At 47.7% G+C, this 17739-nt stretch overlaps 1 protein-coding gene across 2 annotated transcripts in view; it reads right to left on the reverse strand.

Annotated features, from left to right (window-relative positions):
* Positions 1 to 676: 676 nt before the first annotated feature.
* The window catches only part of FAM107A (family with sequence similarity 107 member A), a 28440-nt gene continuing 11377 nt past the window's right edge, over positions 677 to 17739 (reverse strand). Inside the window, exons 1-4 of one of the 2 annotated variants that reach the window (XM_027713954.2) lie at positions 16469 to 16995; positions 8108 to 8282; positions 4814 to 4970; positions 677 to 3689 (exon numbers count right to left, since the gene is read on the reverse strand). In XM_027713954.2, coding sequence (XP_027569755.1) covers positions 3582 to 3689; positions 4814 to 4970; positions 8108 to 8282; positions 16469 to 16532 — 504 coding nt within the window. In that variant the 5' untranslated portion in view covers positions 16533 to 16995 and the 3' untranslated portion in view covers positions 677 to 3581. Of the gene's footprint in view, positions 3690 to 4813; positions 4971 to 8107; positions 8283 to 16468; positions 16996 to 17739 lie in introns of those variants that run through there. The other variant, XM_039383591.1, reaches the window with a different exon arrangement.

The raw sequence follows: 17739 nt of genomic DNA on the forward strand, positions 1-17739 counted from the left end.
AGCGCTGAAAGGACTCTGCGCCTAAAAACATGACACCAGTGCCACAGGGTGTGGAGGGTTGGAACAAAATGTACCTCCCAGTGTGGCAACTCCAGTAAATACCTGGTGTCAGAGAAATGCATCCAAGCACCATCTCTGCCATGTTCTGATTGGGATGTTGGCGTCTGTGCCAGTATCAGTAATGAGACAGAAAAGTCCTTTTCATTTGCTTTCCTGCGTTCAGTTTTAGTCCTGGCTCTCAGGGACCATGGTGTGTGTGACCTGCACATGTGAAGCATTCTCTCTTTTTCTTATCTTTTTAATCTATGGTCTTTGGTTGCTGCTAAAGCACATAAAAAATGTTTAAAAATAATGAAAAAAGCTCACTAGTGTGAGGATTACCTGTAAATTCAACACTGAGTTTTTAAATTAAATCCAAGGACGTGTTTCCCTGGCTTTGTGGGTGTTACCCTGCCAGGCGAGTGGGTATCCATGGCCAGTTCCATACATCAAACAATATGGAAAGTTTCAGTGCACAAGGCCTGATTTCTCAATTTTTGTGCCTTTAAACTTTCATCAGACTGAGATGAAGTCTGGGGATAAGCACTGGGTGCAGTGTTGGGTGCAGATGCTGAAAAGGGCTCATTGATGAGCAAGTTAACACAACACTAACAAAGGAATTGATGTCAGGCTTCACTGGTTTGTATGTTCATTAAGTTTATTTGGCTGTTGTCTGCTTGAATCCTTGGAGCTTTTTCAGTTCCTTGTGGAAAAGAGCAAAATATACAATCATTGTTTAGTTTATTTTTTCAGACTTGTCCACATTAAATAGCAAGTTAATTCAGTAGAGATGCAAGACATATAAATGTATAGTTTCATATAAATGTATAAACATCAACACAGAATATAGACTATATACCACATAAGCAACATACACAGTGCAAAAAATTGTCTTCCATCAATACTCTGATTATATGATCTTCTGAATACACCATGTTTATTCAGGAATGTGTTTTAGGGACATAGGGAGGAATTAATGTAAAAGCAATAGAGACTTGAAGATACCCCACAATATGGGGTCCTGGTGGGCAGCTGGGTCAGGGCTTTCTGCTGTCTCTCCACTGCTGGAAGGTTTTCTTGTGGTTCTGCTTGCTCAGCCTGAGTTAGGACAGTCTGACCTGGCCTTCCCTTTCCCTTCTGGACACCTGCTGGAAATGACCCAGACACCCCTTAGCCACCATGCTGTGTGCAGCCCCACTCTGTGCTTGGTGGACACCACATCAAAGGGAGACACCTTGATTTATTTTTCCCCCCAGGTAATATTTGCTTGCTTAAGAAGAGCAGTTGAAAAATACTTTCATCCTTTTCATTGCTGACCTTACTGGATGGCTCCCACCCAAGGACTTGCATAAATGCCCCCGTCCCAGCCCGGGTGAGCTGATAACACTGATTTCACTGGTGCATATGGAGTGACAGATTGCCTGTCCTGGAGTGCATTTCCATCTGTGGCAAAATTACAAATTAATTTGCTGAGTTTTTTTGAGCTCTTTGATCAAGGTTACTTAATCTGTGCCATAACTCTTCACAAAACTCCAGCACAGTAATTCTGACTTGCTACTTATGCTGATGTTCTCTGTGGAGTATCATGCAGCATTCTTTGCAGCTATGTACAGGCATCCTTAGCAACACCTTTTTATCCTTGGAGAAATTTGACTTTCTTTTTTTCCCCCTGAAAAAATGGTTGATGCTGCTTCTTCCTTATGGTTTTAATCATCACCTATATGAAAAGCTTCACAGTTGGAAAGGACGTAATAAAGCCTTTCAGGTCTTGTGTGAGCCATAGTGACAATATGCACTGGATTTCTGAAACAAAATCACGTTTACAACAAGCATATGAGCAAGGGGCTTAAAAACTACAGCAGAGACAGTGCCTTGACATGGGGTGTTCAAGGACTGAAGCTGAGTTAAGGGCTTTTATAGTCCAATCTGTCACAGAAACTCCATACCTGTATCACTGCTCTTGACATGTGATGTGGCTCAGATGCTTTACCCAAGCTGTCAGGTTGAGCAACAGCTCTCTGAAATGAAATACCCCACTGGACCAGGGAGACGAGGGAATGGATTAGCAACTTTTTGATAAATATGTGATAAATGCCCATTTTCCCTTAATTTATGTATGGATCCACTGAAGACGTGGATAGTAGATGTTGTTTAACCAGGTATTACCTTCCCAGCTGATGAGATCCACTGAGGCCATTCAAGGGCCAGTGTCCAAAGGCAGTCAGTGAGTTATGGTGTTCAGGCTTTGTATCAGGGCTGATGTGAGAAGCAAGAAGATGAGATATTCCTGAAAGCACAATTTTAACTCTGGATGTGGATACCCCAGGGCATGAGGGGAACCCACCATAAGTGTGGCAGGCTCTGTCCGTACATGGTGCAAATGCACCATCCACCTCAGCTTGGCTATACCAGGAACAAGAAGAGTTTCAGCTTTGCAAGGTGGCAACTGCAATGAGGCAGCTCTGACCCCTGGAAAAGGGGATTAGAAGCAATGACAAATAGTTTTGCGTCAGGACCTATGTTCCCCTGTATCTCATGTTGTCTACAGATACCAACTGCAAGCAGGGTGGTTAACAGGACAGCCTGACACCGGTGTCACATCACCACATCACCCCCTCTCCATCACAGGACTCTTTCTATAGGTCCCTATGATAGCACATATTTGGCTGCTGGGTGAGGGGCTGAAGCTCAGTAGTCCAGGGGCAAGAAGCAGTTTGTCTGTCTGCTACATCCTCAGGGATCTTCTGCCTGGTCACTGCATGCTTCCATGGACAACCATGCCAGAAACATCCAGCCTTTGCTTTCAGCACAGAGCATTTGCCTCCCACTTGGGGTGTTGATGGAACAGTCCAATGTATTTTCTGCCTGAGCGTGGAACTGCCTAAATAGCCACTTTCAAACAGGGTTGAAATGCAGTTTAAAGGTGCTTGTGAAGAACAGTTGCACCTGCCTGTGCTGCATTGGTATGAGCACACAGGTGTTGGTTTTTCTAATAGCACAGGTGTGCTGCTGGGACACACAGCCTCAGCCAGGCTTGACTTACACTGGTGCAATACCAGTGACCCTTGGGAAAGCCATTATGGTCATCTGGGTTGTATTCAGTAATACACAAGTTGTCCCTTTTAGTTAGCATGCCAGGTTTCCAGGAGGTGTCACCTTGTGCATGGCAAGCCTGCCTCCAGGAAGAAGCAGGGGTCCCCCAAGCCTCCACAGACTTCCCTGGCTTAAATATTCGCTGTGTCCCTAGAGTTAACCAAGAGTTAGCCGGTGGTTAGAGTGCACCCATGGTCTGGGGGGGGGGAAAGAACATCATTATCTCTGCATCCACTTGTGTGAGTACTTCTTCAGTGAATACTGCACTTTTTCCACAGTGATTCCCTCCTGGGCTGGGAAAACCTTTTCTGTGCCTTCTACTGGAGCAAGTGTTAATAACCATAAGTAGCCCCGACGACGTGGCTGTGAACGTGCACCATGTACAGAGATGTCAGCGGGTGTGTGTTAGCACTGGCCTTGGTAGGATCCCTGTTGAGTTTTGGCAGAAGCTACGCTGCTTTCTCATCCCCTGTCACTGTTGATGTTCTTCTCAGGTTTTCCTTGACTTTAATGAATTCTGGTGCATGGTCTTCCTGCTTCTCCTGCTCTTTCTCCAGCTGTAAGAAAGAAGAGTCACTATGCATATGAAAGGACAAAAGGGCATCAGATGCATTAAAACAGAAGGCTTCATTATTGATGGGTTCAGTTATTATTGCCCAAAGTTGAATGAGTGTGTAGTGCACATGTTGGGGCTCTCTTTTTCTAAATTATCACAGCAGACCTGTATTCACCCTTAGTCTCTTTTTGTGTCCTGCTGAAACATTAATTTCTTTTCTTTTTCTTCTAGGGAGGAACATCTCCATCACAAAAGCAGGGGAGGGGTTCTCTTCAGGCCTGGCATGGGGGAGGGAGGAGGAGGTTTTAATCCTTCCCAGCAAAGGAGGCCTGTGAGCCTGGGAAAAGCTCTCAGCAGTTGTTACTATCTAAGGCAGAGTAAATCATTGTACTGCCTCACTTTTATGTGCAAAGTCTTTATGGATCTGCCCCTAAACCACCTTGTTTCATATTCCTGGTTCTTCTCTGAGAGTGCCAGACTTTGGTTTTCAAGTGATCACGGCTTGACTGACATTATTACTGTGTTGTTAATTAAATAAACTGGTTTCATCCATTTGCAGTGCAAATACTGGCAAGCAGGACAGAGTGACTTTACTTTCAGTGGTGATGAGTCTGCTCCCTGATTGCACTGGTTTGGGTGAGAGGGCAGGCATGGAGCACCTGGGGCCTGGCTGTGCTGCTGAAAGTGCACAGTGAATATTGCCTTCCCCAGGCATACTTTTGGCCAGGGTACATGTCAGGAACTGCACCCAAAAGCAGCCTCTCACACTACACCTCAGGGTTCTGAGCACCCCTTTAGTGGATGTCGCAATGGCTTCCATGCTATTTAGGCTGCTTCAAACTGGAAAACACACCCCAGGGACACTGTGTGGGACCCAGAGGAGATCCAGGGCTAGTGGTGTGTGACAGGGGTTCTGGGTGGGGTGGTACAAATGTGGTGGATCCCACTGCGAGGATGAGGGTGCTGCAGCTGCTTGGGGCAGCAGTGAAGGATGTACTGTGGCTCCTGGTTTTATGGAGGGGTAGCAGCACTATACCTTGGGTTGAGCCTCAGCCAACCCATCTCCCCAGTGCCTTGTGTTGGGTGGTTAGGATAACCCAGGGATGGCTGAAAGCTCAGTTCTACCTGATCCAGCCTCTGGTGCCTCTTTAATAGCTCTTTTTCAAAAGGAGACTGCAATTTCTTTGCCTCTTCCTCTTCCTTCTTCTGTTTGATGAGCAGATCTCGCCGTCGGTGTTCAAGCACCCGCTGCAGCTCTGGCTTGCTGTCCACGCCCAAACCTCTGTGGATAAAACGCAGATAAATCAGGGTCAGAGTGCCTACACCCTGGGGAGTGACCAAATTGCCAGCCTGGCAACCCCAAAGCTGTTCTCTTTCCTAAATGGAAACATGGGAGACCTGGTCCACGAACCAGCCCTGGTCCACAGATCCATCAGGTTTGGGGGTGTTACAACACTGCAGGGATGGTGCCTTGGGCTGCCTGTCTGGGGTGGGCACAGTTTGCTGTCCCTGTATGGCGTGTGCGGTGCTGGAAGTTCTGTGGATCCCATTGCACGGGGGCACTACAGCTTTCTGTGTCAGGTGTGGAAATGGGACCTTCCATTGGCTCCCGCTGTTGCTGGTTTAAGTGGTGTCAGGTACGGATTCGGCTGCGTTGAAGACGTTTGAAATAATGACGATTTTTTTCCCACCAGCAGGGGTAGTCATTGGTCTGCAGTAATTGTCCTGGCAGCTCCTTTCCTCCCCGCGCATCCTGTCTGAAGCTTTGCTTCATCTGAAGCCTTGCTTCGGAGCTGAGGGCTGGCAATGCCCCCGTTGACATGGATAGTTTGGGTCAAGAGGCCAAAATTAAATGTCCTTTTCTCCTGGAAGCTGGAGGGTTTGGTGATTGTGAAGGTGCCTGGTTCCCCTTTGTTACCTGAAGCATCTCAGGTGAATCCCTGTCCTGTGAGGGGTGGAATCATGGAATAGGAGACATAGCAAGGCCATGCAGGCAGGGCATAAATACGTGGTAAAGAGATGGTAGAAATTCTCTGAACAAGTTTCAGAAACCTCACACTTTGGATATTGCCATGGCTGAATTTAGACACTCAGATTTACCTCCTGCAGCTGACCCTGGCCACCTTCCCACTGGCTTCTTCCCCACTGGAAGCATGTGAGTAATCGTGGATGGTGTTTGGTATTCCTGTGGGTGAAGGTCTATTTTGAGCCGAGGAGGGACCTCCCCATGCCTGTGCTAAGGGCTTGCCCAGGGCATGGCAGGTTGGGAAGTGCTATTAATGCAAAACTCCTTCTCAGCACTGGGGGGGTCTCCGTTCACCAAAGGCTGGTTGGTTTTGGCTAAGGTCATTTGAAAGCAGAGACATCAAACCTTGTGGGCTGCGGATTTCTGGGCAGGGTGGCAGGTACTGAGGTGGTACCTCACAGCACAAGAAACTGAACTGGCAGGCAGGAGAGAGAAACACTCTCCAGATGCAGCAAACCAAACCTCTGTTCTATCATAATGTGGCTGGGGACCAGTGCCAGGTTTAATAATACTTCTGACTGTAATTTCTTTTGCTTTATGACAGGACAAACTTCACAGCAACATCAGTGAAGGCAGTCCTAGCCTTGGCCCCAGAGGTTTCGTGATGTTTTTTCAAGGCAGGAACAACTTGGATGCTGCAAAATTGCTTTTCCCAAGGCTTGAGAGAAGGCAAACCTGCCTTGGCTTGCTGGAGACACACCATGCAATGTTGCTTGTGGATTTGTTACTATTCTTTGATTTAATCAGCCGGTGTTGTTAGTGCCCAGAGGTGTTGACTAAGATAAGGATTTTGTTACACAAGCTGCTGATTTGAGTTGCTTCTCCCCGCTGCTTGAGGGGAAAAAAACAACCAAAGCAGAAACAGGAGCAAGTCACAGACCCTTTTCTCTCTCCTTCTTCCCTCTCTCCCTCTTCAGTAACATGTAGCAGGAAGCAAAACTGGTGGATTTGAGAGTGACAGGAAACCAGCAACGATGGGTTATTGTTTCCAGTAGGGTTTGTTTCACATACTTGCTGAAAAATAGCTGGGAGGTCAAAGCCAAACCAGTTTTAAACTGAGGCATGAGGGAGGTCAGGGTGTGCAGGATGGCTGCAGTGGAGCTGCCTCCTGCCAGTACCTGATGGCACATGTGGATGTAACAGTGGCAGGCACAGAACTGGAATAATAAAGAGAGATGATGTACTTTGTGTTTGCCAGTGTGAAGTCCAGCTCAGTCTGATGCCATGGGATCTGCACCCCATCTGCTGCCATTCACCTCTGTGGCTTCTGTTGCAGGGATTTCCTGTTTCTTTGTTCCATCATGGGTAGACTGGATCAATGTTCTTTCAGATCAAAGCCAATGCTGGTGGGTGACCCTTTAAACTGAGCAGTATCACTAGGGAGGAGATGGTCACTCTCAAGCCAGAGAGTTTTAAAAATATCTGGCTGGTATAGTTACCTCTGCCTTGATGCCAGAGAATGGTCCCTGTAATTCTTCTGATTCTGGGAAAATCAAATCAAACCCAAGCCCAGCCAGTGTCAGTATTGATTAATGCACCCCACTGGCAGGCTTGATTGTTCCCTGAATTAATATACGTGTCTGGTTCTCGAGATGACTGCAGTCCTTCAGAACAGAGGCTGTGCTCCTTTTAATTAGGCGGCCAAAGAGCTCTCGAGTCAGGGTATTTCAGGGCATTCGAAAAATGTCAATATAAAGCCAGCAGATTTCTTGCTGTGCTTAAAAGCCTCTGAGCTGAATATGATTTTATTGCACTGATGTTCAGACAGTTGCTGTAAAGGAATAATATGCTTGTAGGTTCTCAGTCCTTGGTGTGATTTTCCCGATGTTGTATCTGCACCCCCAAAAAGTTAAGTTGCAGTGGTGGGGTAGGAAGTCAGGAATATGAATTCTAGCCTGTTTTTACCCACTTGTTATTTAGGGAATCAGTGATTAGCCTTCTCCTTATACAGATGATCTCACCCCAGTGCTCCCCCAGCTTTCAATGGCTCGTTCCAGCCTGCACTTCTTCCTGCCTCTGGGTTGACCTTCAAGCACACAGGAGTGATGTACATTGCTGGGGACTTTGCAAGTCAGTGGTGGAGACAGACTAACCAGAAAACCTTCATGTAACACCAAGAGTGGGGCTCTCTAGGGATGCCTTGCATCTTCCAGTGCCTGTGGCTCTGAAAAGTGCCAGCTGATACTTCAGCATGGCAGAGCAGGGGCTTTCTGTTCTGCTTTTGTTGTAAAAGAAACTGTCACATCCGAGAAAAGAGGAAAGGTCTACGGCAAGTTTTATGTTTACAAGTGAAGGGATTTATCGTGCCCTGTGCACCTGTGCCTCAGCTCCTGAACTCCGATGGCTCAGCACCTCTTGGACTGTTCCAGTGGCGGGCTGTTACCTCGTCTTACCTTTTGTGGTTCATCAGCAGCTCTCTGTGCAGCTCTTGATGGCTCTTCGAGGCTTTTACAGGATTTAGGAGCTTTTTAGGTTTGATGAGGTCTGGGTTTCCGTCTATGTAATCTGGGTGAGTCAGGATATTCCCACCATCTGGTCGCTCCCGTTGTATTTCAGTGTACATCGATGCTGGAAGAAAAGAGAGGTGTTTGCGTGAGAAGTCTCACCCTGCTTGGTGTGGGAACCCACTGGAGCTCTCCTCCCCTGGGCAAGACAGAGGAGAAGAAATGGTGCCTGTCCCAGCTGCTTGACACTGTGTCAGTGTCTGAGTGCACGTGCCTTCGTGTGCTGGTGCGGGTTTTTTAGAGGTTTTAAAAAGTGTTCCCTTTGTGTTGTTGATAAGACACATATTAATTAGATCACTAAAATTACTTGCCAGCCACTCGCTTCAGTGGCTGCAGCATTTAGTGCCAAGGATTAATTAATGCAAGATAGGTCTGACTAAAACTGGAAGCAGCCACGGATGTGTACTGTGCTGAGCTGCTGCTTTGGGTGTCCTGGCTGCTGCTGTCAGTCCCTTGACACAAGGGGATGCTGTGGGATTTGAAGGGTTTCTGAAACACTGGCTTGAGGAAGTGCTGCTGCATCTGAAACCTCTTGACAAGGAAAGATTTTGCTGATATCCTGCTGACCAGGATCGAGCCCCGTGCCAAGAAAAGCACCATTCGCCCAGGCAGCCTGGGATCATGCTGTAATAATTTGTATGTTGGATGTAAGAACAAGAGCCTCCTGTTTTGGAAGGGATGGCAGCTTGGATTTCAGGCAAACCGCAGGACATGCTCACTGTTGGTGTTTTCCAAGTGCTTTACATTTTCTCTTCACAAAAAACCCTATACAAAGTGAGTGCAAAGCACAAGTTATAAGACAAACTACATGTGGTGGGCTGTGTCTTTAAATACAGAGCACAGTAGATCTGCCTCCAATTATTCAGTGTACGGTCTAATCAGGGGCTCAGAAAGAGCAATTTATTCCTGACTATTCACTTGAACAATTTGGAAGTTTACCAGTAAGAACAAAAAGTCCCAGGAAAAGGGTGTAGGCAGCTTTAGGTCTTTAAATGTCTCATTATTAAAGTATTTTTTGGGGCCTAGGATGAAGTTATATGGGTTGATGGAGCTGCAAGGAAAACAGTTGTTCAGTAATGCTGCCTCTTTCTCTTATTTCAATCTCATATATAAAAGGAATAAAACCTTTTTAAAAGAGAAATCAATAAAAAAAGGCAAGAGAAAGCAGACTAGGTCATTCTTTCATAGTCAGTTAAGTACTTATTAAATGTGAAGTGGATTGCAATCAAATGGGATTGTGTAAGGAATAATACTGCTGAAGAAATGATTCAATATCAAACAACTTCTCATTTTAGCCAGTGCCCTACTGCTTTGGGAACAAAAGAAAACAAATCAGAGCTCATTACAGGAGTGTAATTGGGGTGAATAGTTCGGTACATATTTGAAGTGCCCCTGGAAGCTGGAATCAGTGATTTTTTTGTATCAAATTATTTTCCTCTAGGGTCACACATCACTGCTGGCAGAAGGGAAGGTGGCATGATTTGATGTTTGGTGGCAAGTGCCAGGCTGACTGAAACCCCTGCAGGGCCGGACTCCTCAGGCTGAAATTGGGGGCTCAGCGTTGCTTTCCAGAGAGATGCACAGACTGAAGAACAGCCAAGGGTTAAGGCAGCACAATTTCATGGCTAATTCTTGTTAGATGAAAACCAGGTTTTGAACAATGAGAAAAACATATCAGATTTTCACTGGGATAAAATTACTTTGTTTTTTTTCTTGTACTTCTCCCCTTTTTTTTCTTTCTTTTTTCACAGAAGAAGAGGCAGTCAAAAGACAAGGAAGGAAGGTACAAAAGCACAGGTTTGTTTTGGCATGAATGAGACGGTTGAGCTCCTATTTCAAATGGCAAAGCTATGTCTTCATTCTTCAAACAAAAAGTCTCTCCATGGAGTAACTTAAATAAAATGCCAGGTGTTTTTAATGGAAACACTGTTTTTGGACAGCTATACTAATGGACTAACCTCAATGCCACCGTGTCATCCCACTGCCCTTTCTGGCTGTTCCTGTGCTGTCGTTTAGTCCAGAGCTGCCTCCAGTGACTCAGATGCCCACACTGGCTTGTGTGCTGAGTACCAAATCCTGACACATGTCAGGAGAAGGGCTGGGGCATATCCATCTTGGATTTGTCCATCTTAAATCCGCCTGTTGTGCTTTGCTAGGGGATAATGCAGCAAGCAACAAACGTGGAAGGATTACACAACCAACCAAGCCTGAAGGACCAGCCTGGATGCTGTAAATGTCTGAAACTCAAGTGACTTTGGTATTGTTTTCTGGACTGAGTAGCTCTCATGTCCTGTGCCAGCTCTTGGGGCACTGGGGCAGCACTTTTACTTATAAACTACTGTTTTCCCCCTGCCTCCATGAATGGAGTTTGGGTTTCCTTTTGCAACTCAGGAGTGGGAGTCCCTTCTCCCCTTCCCCAAGATCCAGATCCCGAGTGATTCACTTGGAGTAGGCTGTCCCCATATCCACATAGGTCTAACACTCAGCAGTGTACAACCCCATGGCACAGTGTCATCCAGCCCTTCAGTCTGATCTTGTGATGTTTTTCCCAGACACCCAGGATGATCAGAGAAGGGCCTCCCTTCCATCTTGAGGGGCGTTCTGCTTATGCAGCATTTTGGGGGAGCACTCTGGAGGTTTTGAAGGGGCTAATGGGGTTATTTTCAGGCTGCAGCAGTCTAATGTTGCGTGGCTGAGGCTTGCAAAGAAGCAGCAATTTATCAGTCTATTTATTGAAGGCAGATGGGGAACTTTTCACTGAAACTAGTACAAACTAAGAAAAAAACTCGGAAGGGAGGAGTGGGAGGAACTGAAATGGACTGGAAGCACTTCTGGCCAGGCGCTGTTAAACCAGCATGCAAAAGTCCTCACCAGGAGTGCAATTTGCCTGAACAATACTGCAGGGGCCAGGACACATCAGGTAGCTCTGTGCTTGGTTTTCTTTTTGCTAGATGTGCCTAGGGGTGTGCAGACACCCACCTTGAGGTTTGGCTTCCAGTGGGTGTCTGTACTGCTGCCCTGGGGACAAAGTCAAAGTCCTGACTGGGACTGGAAGGAGCCTCGAACCTCACTACAAGAATAGCACTTTAAACCTTCAGAAGCCCTCAATCTGGAACAATTCAAGGAAAGTCTTTCTTTGTGTTGAGCAGAAAAAGAAAAATGAGAATATAAAGATATTGGTGTACCCGAAACACAGCTTGGGGTTATGCTGGGAGTAAGGACAGGGCATCCTTTCTCCTGCAGGTTGGCAAATAGGGGCCCAGTGCAAAACATTTCTCAGGGAGCAGATCTATCATCTTCAAGACCTGATGTAATTCTTGTCCATGTAAGTGGAGACAGACTGCTATCATGCTGCTTTTTGTCAGTATTTATGGTGCTGGAGGTGTAAATCAAGCCAGGTCTCTGCAGTGGATTTACAGCAGGGTGTCTCTTTTTGCATGATTCAGATGTAGATCAATGAGCAAGGCTCTGCTCTGGCACCTCCCTGGCCACCATCATAAATCAGCAAAAGATGTTGGACATTTTTATATTGTTCTTGGCAAGATATAACCAAAAAAATACATGTGAATGTTAATATCTTCTGCTGTGCTCAGAAAGACAGTGTGACCTTTGAAATAGGTCTGCTTTGGAGTGTTGCTTATAAAAAGTAGCTCTGTTTTCTTCGACACATTCAGTCTTTTGCTTACTTTTAGATATTTTCCCTCCCCTCATTTCTAGAAGCCTGAGGCTTTCTAAGAAGGTGTGTTTGCAGTTTCTTTTCTGTTAGTAAAAAGCAAGACTGGTGGGATGAGGATGCCAGGGACCCTGGCAGAAACTTAGGTTTCACATGTGGAGTTATCTCCTCTCTCAACTGTATCTGTGAAATGAGCTCCCAGTCTTGATTAGTTTTCTAGGAGACCCCATAGGGAATTTTCAGCATCTTTGACATGGCCCAGAGACCAGCCACCTTCCTGCCCCAGGGTGTGGGACTGGCTGGAGGACAAAACCAACATTTTAATATCTTGGTCTGTTCTGACCTAAAGCAAAGCCCAAATTCCTGCTCAGACTGCCTGGAAATGCTTATAAATCCCCCAATTCCTGGGAGAGTTGCACTAAAATCATCAGTCTGAAATCCTGGGGCAAATTGTTTTCACTTGTGATTATGCTCAGCCCTAATCTTTTTGAGGAACAGGATACCAGGCAGCTTTGGTGCAACATTAAATACCTTTGAATTTTGCAAATATATATTAAATATACTCTACTAGGGGCATAACACGAGATGTGTTGCTCAGGGTGCTGAGTGACTTTTGTGTGGCCCAGGGCAAGGAGAAAGGTTTTAGCCTGCTCCTGGAAAGGAGGAGGAAGAGGAGGAGGAGGAGAAGTGGAGGGCTGGCTCATGCCCAGGGTTTGGCCTGGCCAGAGCTGAGCTACACTTCCCTTTGCAACTGCTGCTTTTTGGTTTTCCCTCACTTGGAGGAGATGCCCTTCACAGAGCATTTATTTAGGATTAAGCAACTTGTCTCTCAGTGGTGGGTTGCCCTCTGCATCAGGACTGTGTGCTGCTCCTTGCGCTGCCTCTGGCAGCCTGCTCTACTGTCCGGTTGGAATGGAAATAATCCCCAGGAATGTTAAGAGGATTAACAGTCCTGGAAAGGGCAGGTAACCTGAGGGGTGCAGCTCTGCTTACGGCTGTCTACATGGCTACAGCTGTTCTTTACAAGGGGAAAACCTTCAGAGGCTGGAAACAAAATTAATCCATAGATGTTGGGTTTAGGAAGCTGTAGGGTGCAGGTCTGGGCTCCTGCCCAGCACCTCTTTGCTTGCACCTGTGTAGAAGAATGGATGGTACAGCAGGACACCAGCTGCTTTTTGCAGGTTTTCATGTGAAATGCCTTCTCTCCCTGACTTTTGTTTTACCAAGCTCTCCTTGACATCCTGCCTCCTATGACACGGTCTGCACATCCCTCCACACTTGTCCATGCCACCTGCATCCTTAACCTGCAAAGCTCTCAGTGCTACCTTTTGCAGCGTAGGTCAGTGTTCAGCTTTGGCTGAAATCTAGAAAGCAAACAGTGTTTTATTTCTGCTGTCTGTGCCATTTGAGAACTGATTTTCCAATTAGAACATCTTAGGAGAGGTTTGCCAGTAGGACCAGATGATGACCAAACTGCTCTTGTCAAAAATATTGTATGGGCATCCCTTTCTGGGCAGAGAATGGGCTTCTGTGAAATACCACCCCCATAAAAACAGTCAGAAGGCATTATTTTGGGAATGGGATCCATACTCAGAGGACATTGCCATCTGTGATTCTGGGAGACCCTGTTACTTGGTAGAAGGAATCAGACTGGGCAGAAACCTCAGGGATATCCAGGGTCAGAGCCCTGGGTCTGGGTTTGTAAAACCAGTGACCCAAGAGACTGCTTCGTGGGCAGAAATGATCACTTAAAACTGTGGTTACAGGGAAGAACTTCTGGTTTTCTGGATTCCTGGGATTTATTAATGAATGTGTCTTTTTTAAAGGACCAAGAGATTAATGAAGTGCTGCTGAAAGCAGCTGGTCATACACGTCCTGCAAGTCAGGTGGCTGCAAAACCAACACATCAGGACGGGTCAGCAGAGCGAGTTTAAAGCTATTTACACAAGTAGCCCGAGCCTGGGAAATAATGTGAGTTTCTGACACATTTAAAAGTTAACAAACTCGTAACTGCAGTTCATGGGGAGGAAACCTTCCCTTTTCTGGGCTACAGACCCTGATAGCATCGGCTCCCTGAGGAGCCTTCCTTTCCCCGCAGTGAGGGTGCCATCCCTCACAGCCCTCTTGGGAAGGCTGAGAGGAATGGGACCTGTCCTCACTCCTTGCAATGGTTTGCATGTGCAGGTGGAGGTGTGTGGGATCTTTAAACTGGCCTCTATTACTTTTAAGCACTGGCACACTTCTACCTGTTAACCAGACGTTCACTTTTTTTTCACTTTAGGGTATGTCAATGCGTTTGTCAATGCATTTCAAACGCCTGAAGTGGAGCCAGACTTTGGCTCTATGCCTTTTCCTGTGAGAGTGTGATGTCAGACAAGGTCATGCTGTATGTTAAGTCCTACAAAGAATGAAGCTGAAAGTTTGTCTTTTGTTTTGGATTCTTCAATTGATGACATTTCCTAATTTGCATGACTTTTCTAGTGTTAGTTAATTGTATTTGAGAAACACAGAACAGCTGGGTTGGCAACTGTGGGGCAGGGAAAGAATTGCATGTTGGTCTCTGAAAGCCCCAAAGCTTTGTGTGTTGGAAGCATCTTTCAGGTGTTTATCTGCGTGGTCGGTGGGTTCAGGGCATAGTGAGGCACCCAGGTGCCAGCTTGGGTGAGTCAGATGTGGGTGCTGCACAATGGGGAGGCTCACAATGCCTGGACACCCTTTGGTGGGTGAGTCACTGCAGCTGAGCCCACAAAATATGCCCTATCACCCCAGCTAATCCATGTGCTGCTGTTACACAGCCGATCCCAGAACAAAATACCTTTAATTCACATTAGCTTAATGACTGCTGTGGCTTACTGCCCTGGTGATGGATGATGATGATGAGGTTAATAGTGGTTATGATGATGATAATAATAATAATAATAATGATAATAATAATAATAATGTGAGCCTAAAGATTGACAGATGCTAACCACTACCCTCCCTGGGTGAGATGGCACCAGCTCCCATCCTCACCGTGATTTTCCTCTGCTCCTGCCATGTCGGCAGCTCAGGAGCACCTCATACCGATGGACCTGGCACACTCCCCCCTGCTTGTCACCAGGCGACCGTATCACCGATAAATGATATGCGTGCTCTGGGAAGGAGGCAAAGAGCCTTTGTCTGCTTTTAATCTATAGTTTTAAATAATTAAGCAAGGCTAATTCTGGTATTTATAATGCAACAGGGTGAGTGTAACTCGATGTGGCCGCCGTGGGAAGCAGTTCCCAGCTATCGGGTGGCTGCCTCGGGGCAGCAGGCGCGCACAGCCCGGGTCCCCTCGCCTTCACTCAGCCCTGACGGTCAGGAATAAACCCCACGAGGTCATGGGGTCAGAAAGGGAGAGAAAACCCTAATGGAAATGTAAAACAGGGCTGGGGGAACACATCCCTGCAGCTCCCAGCACCGCTGCCACATGTCAACACTGTTCCTACCTCTGCCTCTCTTCTGAGTGCGTGCTGGGGATGAGGCCCCTCACCAGTACAGCCCATGTTGCTCACCAGTACAGTCTGAGCTTCCCACCAGTACAGCTAGTGTTCTCCCACTATTTTAGCCACTCTCCCCGGTTCAACCCCAGTACCCCGAGTCCTGCTTACCCTTGCAGAGTCTCGTGCCAGCCCCACAGACCCCAGGGCCGAGGTCTCCCAGTTACACCAGCACCAGAGGGCACAGAGTGGGCACTGGGCTCAGCCCGGGCTGCCCATGTGTCACCACCTGCAGTCACCCCAAAGGTAAAGAACTCTGGATGTCATGGTCACTGAGCTTTGCACTCATGCACGTGTATTTGGAAGAGAGAAATCTCATCAGGTTTGAGGCTTGCTGGGCTCTTTGGGGTGTAGAAGTTACTGGCTGGAAATGCTTGTGCTGTCAGGCAGCAGTAAGTGCCCCTTTGCTGTCAGGTTGGTTAATCATTTCATTTAATTACCTTGGACTGTGATAAGCAAAGATAGAAAGGCTCAGATCTCACTCTGTTAGCAATCACCAAGACATCCCATGCCTTTTACAAGCGACATGTGAAGCACTTGTTCAGTTTTGTTGGGCAGTGGCAGATGCTCAGCAGTCCTTCTTGACAATCATAAACTTACTTTTAATCTCTCATCAAATATTTGCTCTGTGCATTTGCCTGCCTATGACAGATACGCACACCAATCACTAATGAATACTTCAAGGTAGTTCAAAGGTATTTCGTTAAATACAGAGAAAATCCTCCCACGATGATTTGCAGGCATTGTAGTAGCCCCCTGTCCAGCCCAATGCCTCTCCAAGAAGAAGGTTTGAATTGCAGCATGGGTTTACAAAGGGAATTTCTTGCAGGATATGTTTGGAAAGGCAGAAGCAAAAGGTGCAGCTTCTCAAACAGCTACTAAAGTATTAAAGTAACATGATATCTCAAATAAAATTAAAACAGAGTCCCAAGTCACCTGTGCATAAACATGTATGCAGTGCAGAGCAATCCCATAGGGCTCAGCAGCCCATCCCACAGGAGGGAGCAGCAGAGAAGTGGGGATCCCCCGGGGCAGTTCGGGGGGCCCTGATCTTACCTGATTTCCGCAGCGTGGCCCTGGGAAGCCCAGGGGGCAGGTGCTGCCCCGCGCCCCACGACATGGGGCTGTCGGGGCTGAGGCTGCCGCTGCTGCCTGGCTGCACTCGTGCCTACGTGACTTTTGGCTGGGTCCGACGAAGCTGCCTGGCTACTGCCAGGTGTCTGCAGTGGGAGCCTGGACGGGAGGTCACGTGGAGGTGGCTGCTGCACCGGCGCTCCCTCCTCGCTGCTCTTGCCACCTCGCAAGGACCCCACTGAGGGCTGGAGCTCAGCTGGCAGCAGCCGGTGGCCTTGCTCACTCCTCAGTGCTGGTCCCAGAGGTCCCTCTGCAAACTTGTTCCCTTTGCTCTTTGTTGCCAGATGATGTTTTCCCAGGACGGATGAACAAGCGAATCACTCTTTCTCCCCAAAGCAAACAGCTCTGTGTGTGCCCAGGCACTCAAGCCGCCCGCTCGGCACAGCCGCTGCTGCTGGTGGAGAGGTCATGTCCCTGCTCCACGGAGGATGATTTCTCCTCAACGTGCCTTAACCACTCTCCTGGAGAAATCAGATCGCCCCAGAGGAAGCCGCACGCCCACTCTCTTTAGCAACCACTGCAACAGCCAAGCCGGCACCAGGGCAACCGCTCGAGTTATCGTGATTATTCCCTGGCATGTTGCAACACCCTGTCATCAACCAACTGCTGCACGGCCCAGGGGAGCAGCTGCTGCACCCCAGGGGTAGGGGCTGCAAGAGGGAGAAGCAGCCCCTACACAGGGTCATGGGTATCCTGGTGGCATCAGAGCTGTGTGATACCACATCATTGCTGCCCCAGGTCTCTTCCAGCTGAGATGCAGCCCTTGCTTGAATTGGGCTTCTTGTTCCCATCCTCGCTGTGGCTGGAGGTACCATGTTGGCTGTGAATTGCCACAGCCTGGAAAACCAGAGGATGCAAAACTGGGGGAGGAGAAGCAACCACCTCAGCAACTCCTTTTGGCTCTTAGGTGGATGCTGTGGTCCAGTTCTGCCCAGGTTGCCCAGCGCCAACCTGCAGATGCCCAGTGTCCCAGTCCCAGGAGGGTCAGGGATGGAGCACAGCCAGAGGAAGGCATAAGGATAGCTGGGGGGCACTGCTGAGGTGCCCAGGCACCTTCACACACCATGGCACCCATGGTCTGTCTCAGCCGTGTCCTGGCCTGACACTCCTGGCCCCATAAAAGACTGGAGAAAGAGGCCAGGCTGCCAATGGACCACAGGGGTGCTCTTTTACTTATTTTCACATCTCCGCAA

Source organism: Pipra filicauda, unplaced genomic scaffold (genome assembly GCF_003945595.2).
Source record: "Pipra filicauda isolate LSUMZ 115617 unplaced genomic scaffold, ASM394559v2 scaffold318_size846807_pilon, whole genome shotgun sequence".
NCBI classification, from domain to species: domain Eukaryota; kingdom Metazoa; phylum Chordata; class Aves; order Passeriformes; family Pipridae; genus Pipra; species Pipra filicauda.